Here is a 27,966-nt window from a genome sequence, read left to right as displayed (position 1 = left end):
TGGGGCAGGAGGTACTTCCCCACCCTACTAACTTTGGGGCTGGCTGTGTGACTTTCTTTGTCCCCTGGGATATGGACAGAAGTGGCCATGCACCATCCCCTAGCCAAGACTTAAGAAGGCATCACAGATTTCTTTTCTTTTCTTTTTTTAGGATTTTCTTTTTGTTCTTGATGTTTTTCATGCGTGAATGGGACTTTCATTTACTTATTTATTTATTTATTTATTGAAGTATAGTTGATTTACAATGTTGTGTTAATTTCTTCTGTACAGCAAAGTGACTCAGCTATACATATATGTGTATATTCTTGTTCATATTCTTTTCCATTATGGTTTATCACAGGTTATTAAATATAGTTCCCTATACTACACAGTAGGACCTTGTTGTTTATCCATCCTATATATGATAGCTTGCCTCTGCTAATCCCAAACTCCCATTCCTTCCCTCCCCTACCCACCCTCCCCCATGGAAACCACAAGTCTGTTCTCTATGTCTGGCATCACAGGTTTCTCTCATCCCTTTTGCATTTCTGCCATCGCCATGAGAATATCCTCCAGGTAGATGCCGGCCCCAGCGTGACAGGACAGGCCCAGGGCAGACCTGAACCCAAGGCACAGCCTGGAACCAAGCCCAGTCAGCCCACAACCCACAGCAGTCACCACCCAACTCTCAGACCCACGAGCAAGAAAAATAAAGCTTGTTTTTGTAAGCCATTGAGTTTTGGGGTGATTTGTCATAGTACTGCCTTACTGCAGAAATAGCAATACACGTACTATTTATATAAATTTAAATGATGCAAAAAGTGACACATGTGCAAGAATATATACAAATATAAATACTTTAAACAGAACTGAGGGTTGCCAGTATGGAAGAGAGGGGAATGGGAGGAGGGTACGGGGGATAAAGAGAAATCAATCAATCAGTCACGTACTCGCACGGACCACTGATGGTCACTGCCTCGATCAGAGCAGTAACAAGGGCTCACTCTCTTCCCCTGAGTTTCTGCCTCAACAAAGTCAAGCCCAGGAGGGCAGGGACCAAAAATAACCCTGGGACGGTGGCGTCCACAGCCGGTGCCCAAGAAATACCCGTTGAATCAATGACTAAGATCAAAAATCTGAAAGCTTTTTGACTCTCGGAACCCCAGAACTCTCCCTTCCAGAAGAAAGGTTCACACGATTTTGTCAGAATGCAAAACTCAAGTGCCTGGAGGGAGGGTCTTTGTCACCTTTACCTTGCAGGTCTCAGAGAGGTTCAGAAGCAAGTCCAAGGTCCCCTGGGTGCTGGCCCTGCTTGGCCCCAGTTCTGCTGGAGGTGAAGGCCCTATTTTGAACCCCGGCTCAGAGGTCCTTCCGTTGGCATGAGTGCAGGAGGGGGAAGGGCCAGAGTTGAACTAAATTAAATCGTTCTGACCGTCTCAGCCAGTTTATTTATCAACTTCAGTCGTAAAGGGATGTTGATGAGAACTCCACGGAAAATAATGAGACAGCAGAGGGGAAGCCAGGACGGCTGGGCAGCCTTCCGTGCCCAGCAGGTTACCGGTCCATTTGTAAGGGCCCCTCCCCCTTCAGCTTATTTAACTCTAAATAAACCTCAGGATGGAATGCCCTTGAGGTGCAGAGAGGGAAGGAGGACTTAAGTGAGCTCTGAATTTTATTTCCAAGGAAACTAGATTTGGAAGAGAACAAAAAGTAGAGAAAACCCAGAGCAAATGGCTCGGAAGCCACCACAGAGCCGGTTCTGGAGTCCAGGCGGCCCCGGGTTGAATCCCGATGCTGTCACTTTGCAGCTGTGTGCCTGTGAGCAGTGTGCTCAGCCTCAGAAAGAGGAGAAAGTCCTCCTCTTTCTCCTAAACCAATGGTTCATTCCCCATCCCCCCCCGCCACAGTAGCCCTGCCAACCATCTCCTCCCTGACCACACCACCTTCTTAATGAAACTGACCACAGCCCTGGGGCGTGCTGGGTGATCCCGCCCCCTGCTTCAGCTCATCCAGTCTGAGTTGTTCCCAGCTCCAAGCTGGACCAATCAGATTCTCTGTCCTCAAGTATTTGAAAATGGGACCTGGAGATTTAGTTAACAGATTTAAGGTCAGTAGACTACTATAGGGCTACGGTCATCACGCAGGAGAGGCCACAAGAAAAGAAACAGATGTGCAGAGGAAGAGAGGTAAGACTCCTGGTCAGTCCCCTTCTCATATCCTAAGCTTTGGTCTTGAAATACTTCTCATCCGGACTTTGTGGGGTTGTCCTGTCAAAACCGCCTTTGTAGTTAAGCTGGTCTGAGCAGGCTTCTGGCTCTTGCAGCCAATCTTCCTTCTTTTCTAGAACCTCCCACCAGTCCCCGGTCCAACAATGGTGCCAAGGATTTTGGGAGCACTGAGCGATTGCCTGGGTCTGTCTCACTAGGAGAATGATCTAGAGGTAGACTGCCCATTTCAGATCCCCCGTCAACAAGGGAGATGGTCTCCTGAGAGAGCATAGGGCCATGCAGGATGACCACTGACCTTCCAAGAGTCCAACCTTTATGCTCCCCAAAGGCTTCCATCGAGGCAAACATGCCTCGACACGGGCTGGAGTCCAGCAGGGATGGGAGCAGACGCCCTAATGGGGAAGGAAATCTCGAAGGCCCTGTAGGCAGGGTGTCAGGATCCTGTCGGGATGGGCAGGCGCCCACCACCAGGGACTGAGCTGGTGAAATCTGCTGGTGAGAGCAAAAATGAGCTCTGCAGTTCTGTTCAGAACAAGAACAACTGGGCAGGAACAAACAGTCTGCTCAGGGCCAACAGTCCGATGTCAAAGCATGACAGGAAGCGATCGGAACGCCACAATTCTGCTTTATTTCCGACTTCTGTGGCACGAAAGAGGATCAGTTAAAGTGAAAAGGGCAGAGTGAGCACTGGCAAGGTAGAGCCGAAGTCCAAAGGGAAGTGAAGTTCTGTGCTTTCTGAATCAGCCTCCAAAGCAAATAAACACAGTCCAGGGTGCAGGGACCCGCACCTGGGATTGGTGGCCCTTTGTTGCTGTGCAGGGGGGAATCCTGCGGAACCAGTGAGGAATCAAGAACCTGAAAGCAGGTAATGGACGTTTTGATTTTTAAAACGTGCAAGAAACTAGTATCTGCAAACTAAAGGGTGGCAGACACACAACTGGATTCTTGAGTTAACAGTAGCAGGATAATTTTTTGAGACATTAGGTAAGGTTTCCCACAGTTTTCCTGAACCCCTTGTCCTTCCCCACCTGTATCCACTGCTGCAGGGGAGGGGGTCCAGGGGAAAGCAGGGCCAGGTCTCAGGACACAAGAGCAAGGCTCCTGAGCTGCAAAAGCTTGGACTTTTAAGTTTAAAAGCCACAACTTTTACTGTAAATATTGTATTTAGAAAAAGAGAAGAAGACCTGGGCTACCTCCCCTCTCCTGCCCCTTCTCCCCCCGACATCCCACACTCAATAAAGCTCCCCCGGCCTGGGGGACAGAGAAAGGGAAGACAGAGGGTATGGCAGAGACTTCCACGTGTCACCAAAGCCCATTTCCTTTTCCTCGTGGGCACACAAATAAGCTACATTTCCCTATAGCCTTTGTAGTTGAGTACAGCCATGAGACTGAGTTCCAGCCAAAGGAATGTGGGCGGAAATGAAAGGAGCCACTTCCCAGCCCAGCCTGGCCCATAGGGACCTCCCACACCATCCTCTTTCCCCAACTTCTGGCTGGATGGAGAAGACTCCAAAGCCTGCAGGGGAAGGAGCCTGGAGCTCTGGATGAGCATAAGGAAGGGGGTCGGCCATGGGGTCACCTGCACAGGACCTCCCGTGATGGGAAAACCAACACTTATCACGGAAGGCGACTAAGATTTGGAGGTTTCTTTGTTACAGCAGCTAGTGTTGCTAATTCAAGGGAAGCAAGAAAGCACAGATGCTGGAGTGGGTCCCTGAAGGGGGCCCCTGCACCCTCTGCCAATGCGCACACGTGCATGCACACACACACATGCACACACCATCCTGCCAGGGAGAGAATAACAGACTAGGAAATCTTAAAGCAGAAATCACCCAATCTCCCAAGGAAGACAAGGAGAGTAGCAAGACTGAAGAGTTCTCCTGCACCCAGTGCAGCGCAGGAACAAATGAATGTTTGCAAAGGTTTTCCAGACAAATGGGCCCGGGACAGCCTTGGAGTATTTTTCATGAGGCCAGAAGGATGTGCATGCAGCTGGAGAATCAAAATTATTGGATGGATGGATGGATGGATGGATGAATAAGTTGTGCGTGTGTGTTCATGCTCTTAGAAGGAAACGGGGAAACTTCATGACATTGCATTTGGCAATAATCTCTTGGTTACAACAACAAAAACACAGACAACAAGAGAAAAAGCAAATAAACTGGACTTCATCAAACTTGAAAGCTTTTGTGCATCAGAGGACACTATCAACAGAATGAAAAGGCAACCCACAAAATGGGAGAAAATACTTGCATAGCATATATCTGATAAAGAATGATATTCAGAATATATACAGAACTCCTACAGCTCAACAACAAAAACCAAACAACCCAATTCATAGATGGGCAAAGGACCTGGATAGACATTCTCCAAAGGAGATACACAAATAGCCCAAAAGCACAAGAAGATGCTCAACATCACCAGTCAAATCAAAACCACAGTGAGATACCACCTCACATCCATTAGGACGGCTGTTATCAAAACAGAAAATAACAAGCATTGGTGAGGACGGAGAGAAATTGGAACCCTCGTGCACTGTGAATGTAAAATGGTACGGCTGTTATGGAAAACAGTATGGTGGTTCCTCAAAAAATTAAACATAGAATTACCATATGATCCAGCAATTCCATTTCTGGGTGGAAGAAGTGAAAGCAGGGATCTGAATGGACGTTAGTACACCAATGTTCACAGCAGTATTATTCACAATAGCCAAAAGGTACAAACAATCCAAACGTCCATCAACCGATGGATAAACAAAATATAGTATATAGGCTTCCCTGGTGGCGCAGTGGTTGAGAGTCCGCCTGCCGAGGCAGGGGACGTGGGTTCGTGCCCCGGTCCGGGAAGATCCCACATGCCGCGGAGCGGCTGGGCCCATGAGCCATGGCCGCTGAGCCTGCGCGTGCGGAGCCTGTGCTCCGCAGCGGGAGAGGCCACAACAGTGAGAGGCCCGTGTACCGCCAAAAAAAAAAAAAATATATATATATATATAGTATATATACCAGACCACACCAAAACATTTTGTTTCTGACACATCCACAGTGAGGTACATAGATGGACCTCAAAGACATTATGCTAAGTGAAATAAGACAGCACAGAAGGACAAATACTGCATATCCCACTTATATGAGGTACCTTGAGCAGTCTTATTCATAGAGACAAGAAGGAGAACGATGACTGGGAGGGGGGAATGGGAATTAGTGTTTAATGGATACCGAGTTTCAGTTTGGGAGGATAAAAACGGTATGGAGATGGATGGTGGTGAGGGTTGCATAACAACGTGAATGGACTTACTGCCACTGAACTGTACAGTTAAAATGGTCAATTTTATGCTATGGGTGGCTTACCACAATTTTCAAAATTAAGAATTTATATTCATCAAAAGACATCTGTGAAAAGGCAAGCCCACAGAGTGACAAAAGGGGTGTGTAATACCTATAAGCAACAAAGGCAATAATATGTAAAAAAAGCAGTAATATGTAAAAAAAAAACACCTTATAAAGCAATAAGTAAAAGACAAACAATCTAATAGACAAAAGATGTGAATAGGTACTTCACGCAAGAGAAAACCCAAATAAACATGAGGAGATGCTCAACCCCTCTGATAACCAAGGAAATGCAAATTGAAAACCACAATAAGATACCACTTCTCATCCATCCATTGGGCAAATTTAAAAAATCTGATAAAGCTAATCATTGTCGAGAACAGAACAATGAGAATTCTCATACCACGTGTGTGGGAGTATAAACTGGTACGCCCGCTTTGGAAAACAAGACGACTAGCAAAATTAAAGATATACAGAGTTGGCCCAGTAATTCTATGTCTAGGTAAACACTACAGCAGGGATTCTCAGACTGGAGGATGCATTAGAATCACCCTAGGGGCTTGTTAAACACAGACTGCCAGCCCTGACCCGAAGCTTCTTGTTCAGGAGGTCTGGGGTGGGGCTTGAGAATTTACAGTTCTAACAGGCTCCCAGATGACACTGATGCTGCTGGTCTGGGGACCACACTTGAACTAACAGCATTATTCATAATAAAAACTGAAAATGTCCCAAATACCCACTGAGAGTAAAACGAACAAGCAGAAGGTCTTAGAGTCACACAATGGAATATTACACAGCAATAAAAATGAACAAACTACAGCTACGTGATTGCTATAGACTGAATGTCTGTGTCCCCTACACACACACAGATTCATATGTTGAAATTCTAACTCCCAATGTGATGGTACTTGGAGGTGGGGCATTTGGGGGTGATTAGATCATGAAGGTGGACCCCTCATGAAAGGGATTAATAACTTATAAAAAGAGACCCCAGAGAGCTCCCTCACTCCTTCTGCCCTGTGAGAACACAGCAAGAAGACGGGCATCTGTGAACCAAGGAACAGGTTCCCACCAGACACTGAATCTGGCGATGCCTTGGTCTTGGACTTCCAGCCTCCAAAATTGTGAGAAATAAATTTCTGTTGTTTTTAGCAGCCCGAATGGACTACAATAATGATCAACATAACGTTAAGCAAAAGAAGCCAGACAAAAAAGTTTCATCATTTGATCACATTTATGTAGAAAGTTCAAAAACAAGCAAATCTATTGTGTTTAAGTTTGCATACTTGATGGTAAACTATGAAGCAGGGTCAGCTAACCTTTTCTGTAAAGAGCCAGGGAGGAAATATCTTACGTTTTTCAGGCCATACCATCTCTGCCATAACTGCTCAACTCTGCCATTATAACATGGAAGCAGCCAGGGATATACATAAGGGAATGAGCGTAGCTGTGTTCCAGTAAAACTTTATTTACAAAAACAAGTAGCGGGGGCTTCCCTGGTGGCGCAGTGGTTGAGAGTCCACCTGCCGTTGCAGGGGACACGGGTTCGTGCCCCGGTCTGGGAAGATCCCACATGCCGCGGAGCGGCTGGGCCCGTGAGCCATGGCCGCTGAGCCTGCGCGTCCGGAGCCTGTGCTCCGCAACGGGAGAGGCCGCAACAGTGAGAGGCCCGCGTACCGCAAAAACAAAAACAAACAAAAAAAACAAGTAGCGGGCCATGCTTTGCCAACCCTGAGGTACACCTAAGCAAGGCAGTGACTACTCTCCTCTGGGGACAGGAGCTGGTAGTGCTCAGGAAGGGGCACATGGCATGCTGGCAATGATCTTCTTCTTTGACCTCAGTGGTAATAAAGTTTTTGCTTTCAACTATTTGTTAAGCTATATATTTTATGTACTTTTTGGAATCGTGCTGCATTTCCCAATTTTAAAAAGGGTTGATAAATAAATCTCTACACAATGAAATATTATTTGGCAATAAAAAGAAATGAAGTACTGATACATGTTACAGTATGAATGAACCTTTAAAACATTATGCTAAGGGCTTCCCTGGTGGCGCAGTGGTTGAGAGTCCGCCTGCCGATGCAGGGGACACAGGTTCGTGCTCCGGTCTGGGAAGATCCCACATGCTGCAGAGCGGCTGGGCCCACGAGCCATGGCCGCTGAGCCTGTGCGTCCGGAGCCTGTGCTCCGCAACGGGAGAGGCCACAACAGTGAGAGGCCCATGTACCGCAAAAAAAAAAAACACATTCTGCTAAGTAAAAGAAGTCAGGCACAAAAATCCTCATGTTATATGATTCTGTTCGTATATGTCCAGAATTGACAAATCTACAATGACAGAAAGGAGATCGTTGGTTGTGTGAGTCTGTGGGGTCTGGTGGATTGAGGGATGATGGCTAAAGGAAACAGTGTTTCTTTCCAGGGTGATGAAAATATTCTATAATTCATAGTGGTGATGATTGCACAACTCTGTGAATACACTAAAAACCACTGAACTTTAAGGGGACAAACAAATGGTAAGTGAATTATATCTCAAAAAGGCTGGTACCCCCCAATCAAAAAAAATTTTAACTAACGAATAAAACCAACAGCTTCTGCCCTCACCACCAGAGATGGGCCAGGGAAGAGGAGTGTGTGATGAGACCAACAGACAGACACCAGCTTCGGAGAAACCACTTTCCTTCCTCGTGTCTCCGGAACAAGTGCGCACACACACACCGGGCCTTTCTCTGCCTTTGGCAAAACACACGCTGAATACCAGAAGCCCATGAGGCCAGAGATTCTGTGGACAAGCAGGGGACCAGGGCACCCCTGCCAAGAGACACAGGACTTTTTAAACTCAAAATGAAATTTCAGGGGAAAGCCTAAGCGAAGCAGAGCCCATGGGAGTCAGGCTGGCTCCAGAAACGGCACCAGGTCTGCAGGAGCAAATTCCTGGGTAGCAAACCAGGGCAGGGGCTTCAGCCCTCCAGGGCCTGAAAGGGCCTCTAACTTAAGCCCATCGTTCCTAGTGGGTTCAAGATATAGATAAGGTCTCTCTGCTCCTCACACAGGCTAAAGGCAGTGGGTTTGGCAGATTCTGTGTCACATCACAGACTTAGCGCCTCCAGGGAGCCCGGCAGATGGTTGCAAATGACGAGTCTGCGGGAGCCAGCAGATGTGGTGCGTGAGGAGCAGAGGGTGCCAGGAGCAGCAGCAGCCATGGGTCCCCTTAGCTGCCACCTCCCTCTGCTCCACGCAGGCCCTGACAGCTGTGAGCCAATGGGGCCACCTGGCTGGGTCAGAACACACAGCAAAGCCAACCAAAGAACTTCCTGGGCCCAAGGAGTGGAAGAGGGGCCAGGAGGCCCCAGGCAGGGTGGAAAGACCTGTGAGGTGTGGCAGAAATAGCACGTGACTGATGGGATACATTGCTTTGCTGTGTGACCTCAGGCAAGTAGCTCAACTTCTCTGAGTCTGTTTCCTTGGGTGTAAACCAGAGATAACAGCACCTCCTCAAAGAGCTGTCAACAGAATTAAATGAACCAAGAGATGTGAAAGTATTTAGCAGGGAATGGAATTCCGTGCATGAGTCAATGCAGGTTAGTTGAGTAGAAGTAAACTCAAATTTGAGTTCTTGCCAAGTTAGCTTTCCAGCTGGTCGGGCCGAATGGAGGAGATGGCGGAAATATGCTGGAATATTCATTCAAGCTAGTGCTGATTGAGACAGACCTTGTGCTAACCCCTCGCGTGGATTATTCCATTTGACTCTCGGAAGAATTCCACAGAGTGGATGCTATTTCCCCCATCTTTCAGATGAAGAAAGTGAGCCATAAAGAGGACGAGAAGCATGGCTGAGGTCCCACAGCTGATGAGGCAGAGTCACAATTTGAATCCAGAGCCCGTGCTCTGCATTAACACTGCACTCAGCTCTGCGATTAAATCCAAGCTCTGCCCCTCCCTGGACCGGGAGCAAGTGTCTTAGCCTGAGCCTCAGCTTCCTGATCTGAAAAGAGGGATAACAGTAAACCCACTTTGTGGGCTGTTGAGAAGATTAAACGGGATAAGATGCCTGAAAGGGACTGGTATGTAGCAGGTGCTCAGTAAGTGTTCCTAGAATTGCCAGGGCTGGGCTGGGGGAGGCTGCCAGAGTGGGGACTCCACTTCTCAGGGACTGGTGCGCCCCTTGTACACTCATTATACAGGCGCACCTTGTTACTGCATTTTGAAGACACTGCTTTTACAAATTGAAGATCTGTGGCAACCTCGCATTGTCAGACGACGGTTAGCATTTTTTAGCAATAAAGTATTTTCAATTAAGGTATGCACATTGTATTTTAGACATAACGCTGTTGCACACTTAATAGACTACAGTATTGTGTAAACATAACTCTTCTATGCGCTGGGAAACCAAACAATTGGTGTGACTTGCTTTATTGCGATATTTGCTTCATTGCGGTGGCCTGGAACTGACCCCGCAATATCTCTGAGGTCTACCTGTACTCAGGCCACGGCAGCCACGAAGAGTTTTATCTCAGGGCCTCAGTTTTCTTATCTGCCAAATGGAACATGTGAGACTAGCTCTCTGAGGCCTTCCCACCTGACAGCCCACGTGTGATGGTTAGACGAAGGAAGCAGCATTAGATGCATGAGTCATAAGGGCTTTGGAGGATGACAAGTGTCATCCCATGTGGTATGACGGCCCTTTCTCCCTCCCAGCCCCACCCAGACAACACTTACCTCGTCCCTTCCTTTCATTAGATTTTAGTCCTTCCCTAGTCGCGGGGATTCTTTTTCTATTTTAATAGCTCACATCAAGGCAGCAAGTGGAATGGTAAAGCACAAGGACTCTGCAGCCCACCTGCCCAGGTTCCAAGCCAGCACCACCACTGCAACCCATATGGCCTTGGGCAAGTTAACTTAACTTCTCTGGGCCTCAGTTTCCCCACCCATCACATAGTTTAACGACAGCACAAACTCACTGAGTTGTTGGGGGAATCAGCTGCGTCTGACACATTGGCAAAACAGAAATAAGTTTTTGGTACTATTATTATTTATTTTAAAGCACCTCGGAAAAAAATAACATGGCACACTAAAACCGTGAATTGACAGATCTCATTGCTCAGGATGGGGAGAAAATAATTCGACTCTGTAAGTGAATCAACGTAAAGAGAAATAGTAAGTGAATAATAATATGGGGGTGCAGTATACAGCCCAAATCGGGAGGGCAGTGCAAAAATGAAAATTCAGGGGACTTCCCTGGTGGCACAGTGGTTAAGAATCTGCCCGCCCATGCAGGGGGCATGGGTTCAAGCCCTGGTCCGGGAAAATCCCACATGCCGCAGAGCAACTAAGCCCGTGCACCACAACTACTGAGCCTGCGCTCTAGAGCCCCCGAGCTACAACTACTGAGCCCACGTGCCACAACTACTGAAGCCCACGTGCCTAGAGCCCATGCTCCGCAACAAGAGAAGCCATTGCAATGAGAAGCCCACGCACCGCAACAAAGAGTAGCCCCCGGTCGCCGCAACTAGAGAAAGCCAGCACACTGCAACGAAGACCCAACGCAGCCAAATTAATTAATTAATTTAATTTAAAAAAAAAAAAGAAAATTCAGGGCCTCTTGTTGAAAAAATTATTGAGAATTTCAAGACAGATTTTGACTTCGCGACCTTGGGTTCCGGCTGCCTGCTACCTGCAGTCTACTCTGTGCGGTCATGTCTGTGCTGACTCCACTGCTGCTGAGGGCCCTGACAGGCCCGGCCCGGCGGCTCCCCATGCCGCGGGCCCAGATCCATTCCAAGCCGCTGCGGGAGCAGCTCGGAACCATGGATATCGCCATTGGGCTCACCTCCTGCTTCCTGTGTTTCCTCCTGCCGTCGGGCTGGGTCCTGTCACACCCGCAGAACTATAAGAAGCGGGAGAGACAGTAGCTGTCCTCTCCCTCAGCCTGCGACCTGGCCACCCCGGCCTGTCCTGATCATGTCTGCTGCATTCCTGGCCGGCCTCCCCGGGATCCTGTCCTTCAGTTACAGTGACCTCTTCTGCAATCATGACCTCTCCATTTCTCCATGTTGCCATCCTGGGACCACATGTATCCGTTTAGAAGGCGCTGCTCGGTAGGGCCTCCCTTGTAACAATAAAGTCTATTTAAACCCTGCTTCAGGGGGAATTCCCTGGTGGTCCAGTGGTTAGGACTCCACTCTTTCACTGCTGAGGGTGTGGGTTTGATCCCTGGTCAGGGAACTAAGATCCTGCAAGCTATGTGGCCTAGCCAAAAAATAAATAAATAAATAAACCCTGCTTCAGAAACTCAAAAAAAAAAAAAGAATTTCAAGACAGTTACAGTATAGCACTAAACCAAACGGAGGGTCCTTCCGTGCACGGAACCCTATGCGACTATAAGGTCACGTGCCCACGAAGCTGGCCCTGGTTCTACATCTTGGCAAGGATGTGGGCTACATGGATGTATGCATTTCTTGAAACTCACTGAACTGTACATGTAAACTCTGTGCCTTTCACTCTTTGTATATTATATAAATGAAATTATATCAATTAGAAAAGAAACATAACAAAATCGGGTTATAAATTCCCTGCTCCTCACAGGCAGTGCGGTTCAGCAATGAGGTGCAGGTATAGACCTGTATGTTGAATGTTGTCTTCTTTTAACCCAGTCTGTGTATCCCCAGCCCCTGCCTACAGTCGTACAGGATGTGCACTGCCCAACCCAATGCCACTCACGTAGATGAATCATGACCCCCAGAGTTGCACAGTGGGTAACCTACACAACTGTACCTGGTGGCCTTGATGGTACAACTTCATTTGAAGGACTCATCATTTGTCTAAAGTGGAGGTCCTGTGTGAATGCAAAGCCTGGGCCAAATGGAAGGGTCTTATGGCAAATTCCATCCCAAGGCCTCCCATCCAGGCAGAGATCTAGAAGGAAACGAGCCCATGCAAAGACTTTCCTAGAATGTGCAAAGGAGCCATCCTTCAAATGCCTCCACCCCCGTGCAGTTCAGCAAGCCCTATTTCCCCAATGCTGCTGAAACCTCTGCTCAGAGGGGCAAAGAGCTGGATTTAAGCATCCGAGGTAATTTCTCAAACCAAAGTATGATAAGACCGAAGAGTCATTTCGAAATGTTAATTACCACTGTTTACACTTAACGGAGTCTTCTCACCATGGAGAAACTGTTTCCAATTATGAAACATGAAAGCTGGTCACCGTTTGGGGTTAATATGACACTCTCTGAGAGAGCGAACGGGCGAGACTACCCAGACACCTAATTACCTGGAAAGATAATCTTGAATAATTGGAATTAGAGCAACTAAAGCAATTATTGGATGTTGTGATCTCCGGGAGCAGTCCTCCACCGGCACGGGGGTTTAATCACTTTTAATAAGAGCACGTAATTAGAGGAATCCAGAATTTCAGAACGAAAGTGGCAGAACCAGCACTTCAGAATGAGGGAGGTGGGAGGACCATGTGTGATGCTAGAGAAAATGAGGCTGGAGGAATGGGTGGGAAGGAAGGGTGAGATGAGAAAGGATGGGTGGTGTTGGCAGGGTGGTTGGGATGCTGATTAAAAGCCCTCAGGATCCTGGCAGGTGACTCTAACCTAAATTTGCTGTGTGACTTTGAGCAAGGCACTTAACCTCTCGGGGTTACACCTTCCTTCCACTCTTCAGTCATTCAGCAAGTGTCTACTGCACATCTGTCACGTGCCTGGCACAAGGATACTGGGTCTCACGTCTTTGCACATGTCATTCATTCTACCAGGAATGACACCCCTCCCCCGCCGTGCCCCTTATGCAGTAGAAAGAATGCCACGCATCCTTCAGGACCCTCCCCACATGGAACCCTCCACACAGCCTTCCTATACTGCCATCTTTCCTTCCACAGGCCTCTGGGCACCCCCATGGGTCCCTGATTCACAGATGTGACTCTCTACCTCCTTGTGTGTCTCCCCGACTAGAAGGCTCCTCAAGGTCGGAAGCTGTGAGGCGTTCTCCTCACTGACCCAGCTCCTGGCACACAGCCTGGCACCGAGGGATGCTGCCCACTAGCCTGCCCTGGGAAGGTGGAGGGAAGGTGGACAAAGGTCCCTGCAGCCCTTCCCCGAAAACAAGGCTGCAGCCTGCCCTGCTTCCAAGAATGGAATGGCTCCAGGTGAGGTGGCCTGTGTTGTGAGTTTATTGAGAATGGCCAGGAAATGATCTCCTTCTGCAGGAGGATGCCAGAGCTCTGCTGCCTCCACAGAAGGACCAGGGCCATTCAGACAAACGATGCCCCACCCACGGTCAGAGGGCTGCAAAAACTAGCTCAATGTTGTCTGGGAATGGCAGGTGAGAGGGAAAAATGGACGTGTGGACCACTCGGGCCAGTCTCTTGCCTCTTTGTGTCCTGAACTGTCTGTCTTGTTGGGATGAAAGAATCACAGTTCCCTTTTTGTCAGGCCCTGGACCACAGGCATGTACTCGGTGACTTGGGAGCCCAGAGCGGGCATAACTAACTCAGCCTGGGGGCCAGAGAGGACTTCACAGAGGCAGGACCTTTGGGTTGGCAGGTGAAGGTGACAGTGAGTCCCCCAAGGAGCCAGGGAGAAAAGATCACCCAGGATTAATGCACAGGCACGAGGACGCACCAGTGACTCGGTGTGTTCAGGCTGCCGCCAGCAGGCTGACCTGCTTGCAGTTCGATGTCAGAGTCCGGGCAACTGTGGAAGCTGGTTCCTCTCTCCCTTCCCTGTTCGGCATGTTGTGATCTATGCACCTTTCAGTTCTATGACATAAATCAATAAAATGCACTAAATAAATTAAGTGAGCCGCAGAATTGTAAATCGATTTCAGACGGAGAACAGAGAGGTTGAGGGAAGCAACAGGAGACTCTCATAGGAACTCAGTTGAGAAATAACTCACGCAAGACTAGGGATTGCGGCCACAGAGCCACCACATCGTTGCATATCCCTGAAATATTAAACAAATGAAACCTACAAGCTTAGGAGATCGTTTCACAAAAATTGCCCAAAATCCCAGCTCCCTGGGAAAGAGGGGCAGGGAGCCGGGATGGCTTAAAACACAGCTCAGCCCAGGCGGAACAGAGGAGACCACGGTTTCCAGAGTCGGGACCCAGATTTCCAAACCCAAATGGGACACCCAGTATCTATAACGTGGCCCCTGTTCCCTCCTTCCTTCTTTCCTTCATTCAACAAAACTTTATTAAATTCTTGTTGTGTGCCAACCCCATCTGGGGCACGGAAGCCACTGGAAAGACAAGATCCAGTGCCTGTCCTCAGGGAGTGTCCAGTCTGGTGGAGGAGACCATCTCAAGGCAGTGTGATGGGTGCTAATAGCACCAGTGGGTACTTCTGGGGTCCGAGGTGCCTTTTCAGAAGAGGTCATGTCTTAACTGGGCTTTGAAGGATAAACGGAAGTTTTCATGGCAAACAAGAGGTGGTAAAGGTAGGTCGGGCAGAGGGAAGAGAATATGCAGAGGCACAGAGGCATGACATATGATGGAGAGTTTGGGGGGAAATGTGTGCAAGTAAGGAGGCGGGGCTGGAGCACAAGGTCCACATGAGGGATTACAGGAGGTGGAGTGGAAAAGGCGGACACACACTAGATCACGAAGGGCCACGAGTGCCGTGTTACATGGTGTACGTTTAGGAGCCAGGAAAGGCCTTTAAGCAGGAGGCTGATGGAGTTGGATTTCCAGTTTAGAAAGATAATTTAGAATTCAGCGCGGGAAATTTTTGTTTTACTTTTTATGGAAGTATCACATATACAGAAAAGGGCATTGATCACAAACGTACAGCTTGATGAACTTTCATAAACTGAACTCATCGTGTAACTAGCACCGGCTTAAGAAACCTAACATCGCCAGAGCCCTCCACTGGCTCCCTTTAAGTCACACTCGCTCTTCAAGGGTAACCCCTGTCCTGACTTCTGACGGCACAGATCCGTTTTGCCTGATTTCCAGTTTTATACAAATGGAATCACATACTGTGTGTTCTTCTGAATCTGGCTCCGTTTGCCCAACATCCGTACCGCTGAGAGAAGCTGGAGACTGCACGGTACTCCACGGTGTGTGTTGATGGGCATTGAGGAACCACAGCGATTTACCAGTACAGCCTGGGTGGCAAATATGAATCAGGACGAGCTCAGTTCCTTCCCTCCTTCCTTCCTTCCTTCCTTCTTCCTTCATTCATTCACAGTGAGAACCCATCCACCTGTGAGGGGAAGCTCCAACCTGGGATTTAGGAACTGGGAATTTTCCCCATACCGTACCTTGACAAATGACTTGGGACAGATCTTTACTGGGGGGTCCAGTTAACATAACAAAGGGCAGAAAACCCAAAAATCCTCATGGACGCCCCCACCCCTGCCCCACGGCAGGATCGGAGGTGGCTGCCATCATGTCCCTAGTCTTTTGCACTGGAGGGTGGCCTCCTTGTTCCTTGGCTGGAGCCCTCCCACGGTGCCTGATAACCATTTCCGTAGCTCTCTCCCACTCCTGTAGGGCAGGGACCTTCACCTCATTCGTCCTTGCATTGCCCCCCATACCTAGCCCAGAACTTGGATTAAAGTAGGTGCTCAGGAAATACGTGTTGAATTGGAAGGCGTGTGTGCAGGTGACTGGCATGCAGAGGTTGCTCAATGGATTGTTTGGGGAAGGAATGAATTACCTCCCTCAAATATTCTGGGTACTTTCGGAAAAATAAATAAGTCACTTTGGGATGACAATGACCAGAGGAGACCCTGAGAAGCAAATTAAGCACATACACCCAGAAACCCAGCTGGGCCAGTTCCAGCACAGCCAGCTGTCAATCATCCTTAAGGCCTGTGGTCAGGCCCAGGCGTGGCAGATTAGACTATCACTCAGCAAATATTCATTCCCACTCCACCCTCCACGTGGGTCGTGCCTGGGTCGTGTATTTCTTGCCCCATTGATGTTGGATGCAACCCCATGACTTGCTTTAGCCAACAGGGTGTTAGCAGATAGGATGTAAGCACAGGTTTTAAATGTGCTTGTGCGTGGGACTCCCGTGGCAGTCCAGTGGTTAAGACTCCACGCTGCCATGGCAGGGGGCATGGGTGAATCCCTGGTCGGGGTACTAAGACCCTGCATGCTGCACAGTGCAGCCAAAAAAAAAAAAGGAAATTTTTTTTTTTTTTATGTACTTGTGCAGTTAGCCACCTTGCATTTCTGTCCCTTCTATTTGGCCCCCCAAAAAGAATACACGTGGAGCGGACTTGAGCCCAGTCTGCAGCCTGGAACCAAGACAGCCTACATCAGCTAAACCTAAGCCAACCCACAGACATGCAAGCAAAAAAATACACGCCAAGTGCCACTGAGTTTGGGGATGGCTTGTTACACAGCATTATAGTGACTATTGCTGACCAATACACTAGGTTTGAAAAGTACCCAGTTGGTCACAATTATTTGGTAGGAGAATCTGGCCCCAGGGGATAAGAGGTTGCGATTTGGAGAGACAAGGGAAACCTTGAAGAGGAAGATTAGGAAGCATAAGAAGCTTTTCCTCTGCATTTTCAGTAACAAGTTCACAATACACAGACGTTGCTGTTTATCTGCATTTGCACATTTCATCTTCACAAACTGCTCAAGCGTCCTTAATTCATTCCTCCTCCTCTGCCTCTCATGTCCTACTGGGCAGATCTTTGTCAGAGAATTTATTACTCTGCTCTGCCAGTAGGGCTCCAGTGCTGGGCTGGGCCCTGGAGGCCCAGAGGTAAATAAGAAACCACTGCTCGGAGGGCCCCATTCTCGTGAGGGAGAAAGATATGTGTACAGGTTACTATTATTCAGCTGTGATACAAGAGTCTCAAAGTGTACTGGGGATATAATCTGAATGTCCAGTGATAGGGCTTGGTTAAATAAATTGTTTCTATGTGATGGGCTATTAAACAGCTGTTCCAAAAGATAAGTGAGTTCTATGTATTGATATAAAAAGCAATCTATGATTTTATACAGGTGTATAACTATATATGTGTATATACGTATGTGTGTGTATTTATCTATCTATCTATCTTTCATCCTTCTAACTTTCTTCAGGAACTAATAAACCAAACCATTACCAGTGAATATCTAAGGGTGGGCTTATAAGAGACTTTCATTTCTCATTTACACGTTTAAAAATTGTTATAATTTTTATAACAAGAGTGTATACAGTTAAAACTCAATGTTCATTTTTCATTAATTCAACAGTGCCAGGCATTGCTTTGGGCCCTGGGGATACAGTGAGTCACAAACAAAACAAAAATCCCTGCCCTCATGGAGCTGACGTTCTTTTGGGGGAGACCACAGTTAATCAAAGAAGCACTGAGTACATTTCTTATGTGATGTAAAGACAACGAAACATTGAAGAGAGTGGAGAAGGACTTGGCAGGAGGAAGGGCTGCTCTAAGGATGTTCAAGGAAGGCTGCCCTGAAGGTGTGACGTTTGAGTGATGAGAAGGGACCAGCTGTGCAGAGAGCTGAGAGAACAGTGTTCCAGGAGCAGGAAACAGCAAGGCACACACTAGCTTGGCTGACTCAGGAACAGTAAAGATTTTGGAGACCTGAAGTATGGTGAGGGAGGGGAGATGACAGGAGATGAGATCCCGGATGTACAGGGCCAGATCCCCCAGACCTTACCGGCCAAGATGAGGACACTGAATTTTACTCTGAATGAGATGGAGCCAAGGGAGGGTTTTAAACAGGGAGCCACGTGAGATGATCGATGCTTCAACAGGGTCATTCTGGCCACCAGTGAAGCAGGGGTCAAAAATGGAAGGACATAACCAGTTGAGAGACTGTGGCAGGAATCCAGATGAAAAATGGTTGTGGCTTAAGCTAGTTTAAAATGAAAAGGTATTTCCCACGTGAAGCACAAAGCTAGAATGATCAGGAGAACTAACAAAAATATGCCATGGGAAAAACACTGATGACAGACACGTATTTTGCCAGGGGAGAGGGTAGGGAGGAAAGGACAGAGGGTATTGGAGAAAATGGCAAAGACGGGGCCCATTTCAGAAGGGCCTCAATTACTCACTCACAAACACACACACACACACACACACACACACACACACACACACACACAGAGAGAGAGAGAGAGAGAGAGAGAGAGGGGTTCGGAAGGTCTAGCTTTTCAGCAGAAGAACCAGACATTTAAGAGCCAGGCAGCTCAGTTTTAAATCCCAGCATCCTAACTGTGTGACTTTGGGCAAGTCAATTAACTCTCTAGGCCTCAGTCTCCTCATCTGTAAAATGGGATTAAATGAGCCACCAGGTATAAAGTTCTCAGAACAGCACCTGGCACGTGGTAAGCACAGCATGAAAGCCAGTCTGTGTTGGTGTCACCTAACACTAGTTATTATGATCGGATTTTGCAGAGCAGGAAGGAGGTCACAGCGGGAGTGGGTGCAGCCAGAACGTGGGAGAAGGGTGTTCTTTGGGAGAGAACACGTCTGGGCTCCAATATCGGCCCGGACTCCCTGTGTGACCCTGAACCAGTCCCCCTCTCTCTGCAGCCTGGGTCCTCATCTGTGAAACAGACAGCGTGGAGAGGACTCGGCGAGCACATGGAGGGGTCCAGGGACACTAGGCTCCTCCAGGTGCCCCTGGGAGGACTGGGCCGGGAGGTTCAGGAACAGGCCACAGAGCTGCCTGACCAAACCCCGCCAGCCCCAAAGGCGAGCCTAAGTGCTTGAGAGGCAGTGAGCCCATGAAAACTGGTCTGCAAAGCCAGCCCACTCAGGCTTCTTATAAACGTTTTTCTATGTACAGCCAGAAGGTCTTCGGCGTGGCCACCAAGCCCTGAAAGTCAAATTACGAGGCCAGTAAAACACAAAGATACAAGCCCTCTGGGGCCTCGGTCCTCATACACGAGGCAGGAATAAGCCACCATACAGTCCACACTGTATGTGGACACACACACGCATGTACGCACATCCATACGCTCATACGTGCACACATGTGTACATGCCTCCGTGCCCACACTCACCCACGAGCGTGCACGCAGGCACACACACGAGACCCACGTGCACACTCTCAGAGGAGCACCTGCCCATGCGTGCATATCCTCGCCCTCAACCAGACATGCACACATATTTACATATGCACACACAGGCCCAGCTTCCTGGAAGCCAGATTCGGAGCAGAGGTGACCCAGGAACTCCAAGGCCTTGGGGATTATGGGATGAGCATCGGAGAGGCTGCCTACAGGTATTGGCTTCTCAGATGCAGTACAACGGAGGGGTACGGAGCATGGGCTCTGCTCCTTATGAGATGTGAGACGTGAGTGGCTTAATGTCTCTAAGGCTCAGTTTTCTCATCTGTCAAGTGGGGTGAGAATGTCAGCCTCTTCTTAGCAAGGTTGTGGGGAGGTTTCTCAGTTGATACATTTAAAGTGCTTGGCCCAGTGCCTGACACATTGTACCTCAGTAAATATCAGCTATTTATTAGCAGCTGTAGTATTTTCTGAAGAACTCAGTTTGGAAGCTGTGGCCCGAATTGCTCAGCTCGAAACTTCAGGGATGGCCACAAGTAGCCACGAAACAGGGCATCGCCACTGGGAAGCAGAGGAAACAGAGGAGGTAGTCCCCACTGCAAAAAGCTTGCTCAGAGGGGGAGTCCAGCCTCTTCCTGGACCCGAGAGCACTATGGGCTCCCTGTCACATGCCCCTCAGTCTCACCAGCTGCCACTTGGCTGGAACTCTTCAAGGGGACAGCGTCTGTGAGACAGGAACGTCACCAGCCTCAAAGACACGCAGCCCCCTTGCCTGTCCCACCTCTCCCAACACCCTGGAGGGGTCAGAGACGGGGCACTTCAGGCCCTTGAACCTCCTGACACTGCAGGGAAACTGCAAACTCAGCCCCACCAGCAGGGGCCGTGGGTGACCGCACAGACTGGATGTAAGAATTTCCCCTGAGCCTCGGCCCACCAAGGCCCCCCATGTCGGGACAGTTTAGGACTGAACTCTTGTCTCAGTTTCCCCACCCCGACTCCCAGGACCAGAGCCCTCTCCTAACCTCCAGGCTGTCTGAAGAGACCTGCACACCTGTTCTCTCTTGGCGAGGGTTCTCCTTGGCGGCAGGGCAGGGAAGTAGGGAGGCGGCCGTGCCCTACGCTCCTGTGGGAGCGCATCCTCCAGTATCCATTCTCCTGTTCTTTCCTAATGATAAAACCCCTGCCTTTCAGCTGAGCACATGGTTGCCAGGATAAAGACCTCATTTCCCAGCCTCCCTTGCAGCTGTGATCAAGTTCTGGCCAAGGGGATATAAGCCCGTGTCATGGGGCAACTTCTGGGAACCTTACTGTTGACATGCAACCTTTGCCCTTTCTTCTTTGCCTTTCCTCTACCCTGTTGCCTGGAGTGCAGATGTGACAGCTGTAGCTCTAGCCATCCTGTTAGTCCATGAGGACAAAGGCCACAGGGATGATGGAGAGGCCCCCAGGGGCCGGGATCCTGAGGACCGCATGAAGCAGAGCCACCCTAGATTTGAAACTTTTAAAAGGAATCAATACATTTCTCCACTGAAGCCAGTTACTTGGGGCCGCCATTACTTGCAGCTAAACATAATCCTGACGGCTCTGCCCCCTACACGAGCTGCAGCCCCGTCCTAATCATATCTGGGCATCACTGGGCTCAGAATCTCCGCTGTCAAGCCCTGCACACCAATGGGTCCTTTCTGAATGGCAGTGCCCGATCAGGCTGGACCTCCCCACACCTGTGAGACGACAGAGACAGAACGTCTGGCTTCCCTCCCCCAAGGTCAAATCCTACACTTGGAAGCAATGCCAACACTGGTCTTGCCTCATCCCAACTTTCGCACGCCCAGCCTACCTCCCCCAAAGTCCCAGCACGCACTGGAAGTAAGGGAAGTGTAATGGCTCTCAGCACCATCTCACTTGGGGGGCGGGGGAGGGCAAGATGATGTCCCTCCACCTGCCTCTCCCCCTGCACTAACCGCTCAAGGAACTCAGCGCTTTGCAACAGGATTCTGGCCCCTGGGGCACCATCACCCAGGGATGCTGAAGGACAGGATCAGGGCTTCGGGAAGTGTCCCTGGAGAGGGCAAGGCTGGCACACCGGAGCTGGGGCCACACCTACCTTTCTCTGATGCTGGGGCCAGGTCAATGAAGCTGCGGCATTTCTCACCTTTGAAAAAAAAAAGAAAGACAGGTTTTCAGAATATGAAAGGAAGTGAGAGCTTCAGGCTTCCGCCTCTCCCCCTCCCACGAGCCCTGTACGGATCTGGGGGTAGCGGGGCCCAAACATCTCTAACCCGAGCAGCATCTTTCTCTAAACCCTAATTCCCAGAAAGCCAATGTCCTAAGGAATGTGGATGGCGAAGCCACAAGTCCCTATGATGCCTCCTTCCGTCACCTCCCGGTCCAATCCATCCAGCCCTGTCACTCCCACCTCCTTAAAGCCCTCCTGCCCTTTCCACGGACTCCACCCCTTCCAGGCCCAGCAGGATGAGGGCTGAAGCCGTCACTGGGCTCCCTGGACCTCCACTCTGGCTTCTGTCGAATCCACTCTCCACACTGCAGCTGGAGGGGTATTTTCAAACCACACAGCTCTGATTACATCACATGCACACACGCAAGTACGCACACTCCTGCTCAAAACACTTTATCCCAAAATAAAGCCCAAATTCTTTCACATGGATCCAGGACTGGCCTCCACCGGCCTCTCCATCCACACCCCCTCCCCGCCCCTCCTCCCCTCCCCTACTCTCAGCTCCTATACTCTTCGTGTTCCCTTCCCCCACCCCCCGACTGGGAACATACTTCATCCCTAGTAGAAGCTCTCATGGCACCATGGCCTCTCCTAGGTGGCAGCTAGTCACCTTATAACTCTTATCATTTTGTGTGTGATTCTCACAAGCTGGAAGTGGAAGCCCCGTGAAGGCAGGTACCACATCTTCAATTCATCCCCAGCTCAGAAAACGGTACCTCCATCCTCCCAGATGCTCAGGCCAGAACCTTGATATCATCCTTTGTTTCTCTCTTTCTCTCACACCTCCCCATCTGATCTGCAGGTCCACCTTCCCAATATACTTAGAATCCAACTACTTTTCACCACCTCCTCTGGTCCCAGCCCCATCATCTCCTCCTGGATTACTGCAGTAGCCTCTGCATGGGTCTCCCTGTTTCTGCCCTTATCCACACAGTCACCAGAAGGGTCCTGTTATAACCTAAGATGGATTACGTCTCCTCTCAGAACTTTCCCACGGTTCTCAATTCACTCAGAGTCAGAACCTAAGTCCTTACCATGGCCTATAAGGCCCTGTGTGATCTGTGCCCCCATCACCTCCCTGACCTCACTTCCTACTGGCTTGCCCCTTGCTCACTCCACTCCAGCCACACTGGCCTCCTTGCTGATCCTTAAATGTGCCAGCCACATTCCTGCCTCAGGACCTTTGCACGTGCTATTACTTCTCCCTGGAACATTCCTCCCCCAGACAGCTGAATGGTTTGCCCTTCCTCTCCTTTATCACTTTCCCCAAGTCTTACCTTCTCAGGAAGGCCTTTCCTAACTAGTCTATTTAATATTCCAAACACCTTTTCCCTGACTCTCCCCATCTCTCTTCCCGCTGGACCCCTAGCACCTAGAACACTGCCTGGTACATAGAGAGTGCTCAATAAATATTTATTGAAGGGGTATATGAATGAGTAAATGAATGAATGAACAAACGAATGCCTTCCACCCAAACCTTATGCCTATAAGAAACTTCAACTCTTCAGTCTTTCCTCCCAGCCTCCTTGATGCCAGGCCCTATGCTGGCCATCAAGGACACAGTGAGAGCAAGATGTGACCTAGCCTTAAGGTCCTTTCTCAGATGGGACACGTGCTCTATACTTTGCCACAGTCCCCACCACACCCTGTTGCTTTACCCCTAGACCTTAGACCTCACTGGTCCCTGAGACACTAGATTCGCTGACCTTTAGGGTGAGCTTGCAACTCCTAGTTCAAGGGTTTTACTGCTGAGCATAGCAGCAAGAAATAGATTTCACTGATGAGCCCAACAAGGAGATAGACTTTGAGTCCAAATGGAGTCAATGTAGGTTGGGGATGAAAAGAATCTGGAAGCTTCCAGCATTCTCAATTCTTGTGTCTGCTCGAAGCTTCCTAAATTTTCCTCTAAGAAGGTCCCTTGAAGCCCGTTTGGGCTCCTGAACCTCCTTCCAGCCCCATACAAATGCAAAGGCAGATATCAGGGAGTGGTAAGAGATGAGGCTGAGAAGGAAGGCTGGGGCCAGATCACGAAGGGTCTTAAGTGCTGAGTTAAGGAGTGGATTCCTCTCTTATATATGTCACCCCTTCCAAAGAATCATGAGGCCACAGGTGGATGGACGCCACTCCTGTGATTCCATCGTGCTTGCTTCCTCCCCAGGCTCTATATTGAGATGTAGGACCCTCTCCTTCCTTTATAGAAAAGGCTCAGGGCCACTGAGTGATCAGCCAGGACCACACAGCAAGTCAATGATACTGAGATTATAAAGAGATGTTTGCTGACAGCCAAGAACCAGAAGAGGATTTTTTTTAAATGAGAATAGGTAGTGTGCTAAGAATGGATAGATTTTGAATGCATCATCTTAAACTTTCTTTATGTTATATTGTTTTCTCAGAGCTAGAGAGGGAAAATTTTAATGGCTAAATTCAGACCAGCAGCCAGGGCCCCATTAAGACTTTTGTGGACCCTAGGCTCTTTTGCCTTTGGAGTCTCTTCCTCAATAAAGACAAATTAAATTAAAAATTGTATTTTAGGGGGCTTCCCTGGTGGCGCAGTGGTTGAGAGTCCTCCTGCCGATGCAGGGGACACGGGTTCGTGCCCCAGTCCGGGAAGATCCCACATGCCGCGGAGCGGCTGGGTCCATGAGCCATGGCCGCTGAGCCTGTGCGTCCGGAGCCTGTGCTCCGCAACAGGAGAGGCCACAACAGTGAGAGGCCTGCGTACCGCAAAAAATAAATAAATAAATTTTAAAAAATTGAATTTTACAAATGCATTGGTTAAAGATTAATATATTAACATTATATATTAAAATTTTTCTTCACCTAAAAGACTTTTTTTATTCTGATTCTGAAAGAAATTAAAACATTTTATGGGCTTTTGCTCTGACCTTGTACCCTGAAATCCTGCTGAATTCATTTATTAGTTCTGATAGTTTTTAGCGGATTCTTAGGATTTACTATATACAAGATCATGTAATCTACAAATAGATATAGTTTCACTTTTTCCTTTTAATCTCGATGTCATTTATTTCTTTTTCTTGACTAATTGCTCTGGCCAAAACCTCCAGTATAATGTTGACTAGAAGTGGCAAGAGCAGGCATCCTTGTCTTGTTCCTGATATGAAAGGGAAAGAATTCATTCTTGTACCACAAGTATGATGTTAACTGTATTCTTTTTCATAGATACTCTTTATCGGGTTGCGGAAGTTCTCTTCTATTTCTAGTTTGTTGAGTAGTTTTATTGTAAAAGTATGTTTACTTTCTCTTTAATTCCACAACAACCTACAATGTAGTTCTGAGAATCCCCATTTTAGAGACAAGCAAACTGAGGCTCTGAGCTTTCAATGACTTGCCCAAGACCACAGAGCCAGTAAGTGATGGACTCAACCCAGTACATAGACCCCAAACTCCATGCCCTAAAGTTTTTCCAGCTATCTATTCCCATTTGCAGCTAGCCATTCCCACTGTGCAGAGCTACTAGGTCCTAAAAGTAACTCTCTGAGAACATACCTCCATGCAGATAGGGAAAATCCACCAGGGACTAAATAAAATGGCTCTCATGCTTCTATTTCTGCTACGTAGACAAGACCAAATAGAAGATGTTTGAGCAGAGATGGTCAAACTTGGCCCAACACTCCCTGTGCAGGGCAAAGCTGAGCTTTAAGGAAAAATCATAGTAATGACATAAGCACAACTGGATATTTCACTGGTCACCAAGTCTAATAACTAAAATCCAAACACAGAAGAGTGGTGGTATGTGGCTCTAGAGCCAGACCTGCGTGGATTCAGCCTGGCTCCATCACCTATTAGATATGTAACATCAACGTTAGCCTTTTGGCGCCTCAATTTCCCTACCTATAAAAAGTGAAAATCACTAATGCTAGTGTTCCTGTAGTGCTTATTACAGGGTGGATCTGTAGGGCTTGGTGCCAACCACCAGGTGACACAGCTAGGACAGCTCAGCAGGCAGGAGTCCAGCCAAGTGGCAGCTGCAGCGATACATGGGTTCCCCTATGGCCCCGCACCTTCCGTTGTCTCCCCCTAACCATTGGACATTGCCTGGTAACTGCCTCATTTTTGCCCCATGAAGATGCCCTTTCTCCCATCACTTCCTCCCACTCTGATTCTCTCTGACCCAAGATGAGCTACCAAGATCAAGCGGACGAATGGGTGTCAGCCTCTCCTCCCCAGGAGGAGAGTTCCCTAAAGATCCACTGTGTTCCCAGAGGGCCCCTGGAGGGTAACGCTGCCCCACTTCAGGGAGGGGCAGAGGAGGGAATTTGTGCAGGAGGAGGATAGAGCCAGCAGACCCCTGGGGAGAAGTTTTTGGGGGTCCATGAGGTACAGGACCTCCACAGCCCCCTATGGAGATGTCAGGACCTTCTAGGAAAACAGCCTGGGAAAGCTGGACTTTGGGGTCAGAGGTCACAGGTTTAACAAAAATCCTGCACCCCAGTGAGGGTCTCAGGGCCCCCATGGGCCCAGGAAACCATGAGCAATGAGGACAAGAGGGGCAGAAGAAGACCAGAGATTCTCCCAAAAGTTCTGAAAACTTCACATCACCCCAGGGCTGTGAGGGAACCTTCATTATGTGAGATCTGAATTTCTCACTATCCCAGAGAATGGACATTCAGTCCCATTAGACCAGAGGAATAAACTAATGGGAAGTACCTTGCCTGTAAGAAGGGAGCGTGCCGATTCAGACCCACCATAGCCTCGAAGGGAAACATCCTGCACAAAGTTCCTCATCCTTGCATCTCGCTCCAAGGTCCGTAGCCAACAGATGGGACTTGGAACCCAGTCCCAATGCAAGGGTGGCCAATACATGAGATCTCAACACCCAGCAATGACTGGGGAAGCCTGTGGGGACTGGGTAACCTGGAGGAGGTGTGCCCTGTCTAAAGGAATATGAATTAACATCCTGGCCATCTGGACCAGTCAGGATCTTGGCAGGAAACAGATGGCACCCTGGAAAGGGCTCACCGAAGACTGCTGAGTGAAGGGCCTATTCATAGACGTGTGGACAGGGGCGAGGGGTGAGCAACAGTGGCAAGCCCTCACCTCCTCCAGCCTGAAGGGGCTGGGGAGGGAAAGGAGGCTGCGAGAGATGATGCCACAGAGGAGGAACTGCCCCTCGGAGCTTAGCTGCACCGAAGCAAGCATCAAAATCAGAATTTCTGTGGCAGGGCCTGAGAATCTGCATTTCTAACAAATTCCCAGGGGTTGCTGATGCTGCTAGTCTGGGGACCACACTTTAGAACCACTCCTTAGAGGAATGCAGTCACTGTCAAAACCTCAACAGGCCAAGAACAAGGCAGGGGAGGGGGAAACACCCCGACCTTTCTCTCCTTCTGCCCTCTGATTTCCTTCCTATGCCTCCCACTGGCCAGAACCAATAAGAAACCAGAGGACGCAGAATTCCGGGCCATTGCATCTGCGCAGGGCAGTCTCCCACAGCCCAGGGGGCAGTGGACAGACGCGGAGGGGTGAATGGCGAACAATCAGCATGCCACCCTACCCCAGGTGGCCCTCACCCCTCCTCACCCATCACTCTCATCCTCTCACCCTGCATGCTTGTCTCTTTCATAGTCTTACCACGATTACTATCTGAAATGATCTTGTGGACGCATTTGTTCACGTGTTTATTATCTGTGTCGTCTACAGGATGTGTGTGGACTTCTCCTCTGTTGTGGGTTGTATTTACATGTAGGTATGCATAGGCTGTGGGCTTGACCACATTCTGGACCAGGATGGAGGCTGCACACGGTGATGCAACAGTGAAGATGAGATCTCTCTCTCTCTCTCTCTCTCTCTCTCTCTCTGAATCCTAGAAATCCAAATCACATCAAGCAGTGATATTTGGGGATGTCTGAATTAATTTTTTTTAATATTTATTTATTTGTTTATTTTTGGCTGCATCCGGTCTTAGTTGCGGCACACAGGATCTTTCGTTTCGGCGCGTGAGCTTCTCTCTAGTTGTGGTGCGCAGGCTCCAGAGCGTGTGGGCTCTGTAGCTGTAGCACAGGGGCTCCAGAGTGCGTGGGCTCAGTAGTTGCAGCGTGCAGGCTTAGCTGCCCCATGGCATGTGGAATCTTAGTTCCTCCACGGCATGTGGAATCTTAGTTCCCCAACCAGGGATCAAACCCGAGTCCCCTGCATTGGAAAGAAGATTCTTAACCACCGGACCACCAGGGAAGTCCCATGTTTGAATT

The 27,966-nt window shown here is 48.9% G+C and overlaps 1 protein-coding gene and 1 pseudogene across 2 annotated transcripts in view; one reads left to right on the top strand and one right to left on the bottom strand.

The window, feature by feature from the left end:
- The window catches only part of GSG1L (GSG1 like), a 223,435-nt gene that overhangs the window by 118,018 nt on the left and 77,451 nt on the right, over positions 1-27,966 (bottom strand). For both annotated transcript variants that reach the window (XM_067706306.1, XM_067706305.1), the window contains exon 2: positions 21,626-21,673. In XM_067706306.1, coding sequence (XP_067562407.1) covers positions 21,626-21,673 — 48 coding nt within the window. The remainder of the gene's footprint in view (positions 1-21,625; positions 21,674-27,966) is intronic.
- Positions 11,175-11,985, top strand: LOC137206348 (cytochrome c oxidase subunit 8A, mitochondrial pseudogene; annotated as a pseudogene).

Source organism: Pseudorca crassidens, chromosome 15, assembly GCF_039906515.1.
Source record: "Pseudorca crassidens isolate mPseCra1 chromosome 15, mPseCra1.hap1, whole genome shotgun sequence".
Classification (NCBI taxonomy): Eukaryota; Metazoa; Chordata; class Mammalia; order Artiodactyla; family Delphinidae; genus Pseudorca; species Pseudorca crassidens.
Note: the sequence above shows the minus strand (reverse complement) of the source record. Positions and strands in the feature narration are given on the sequence as shown.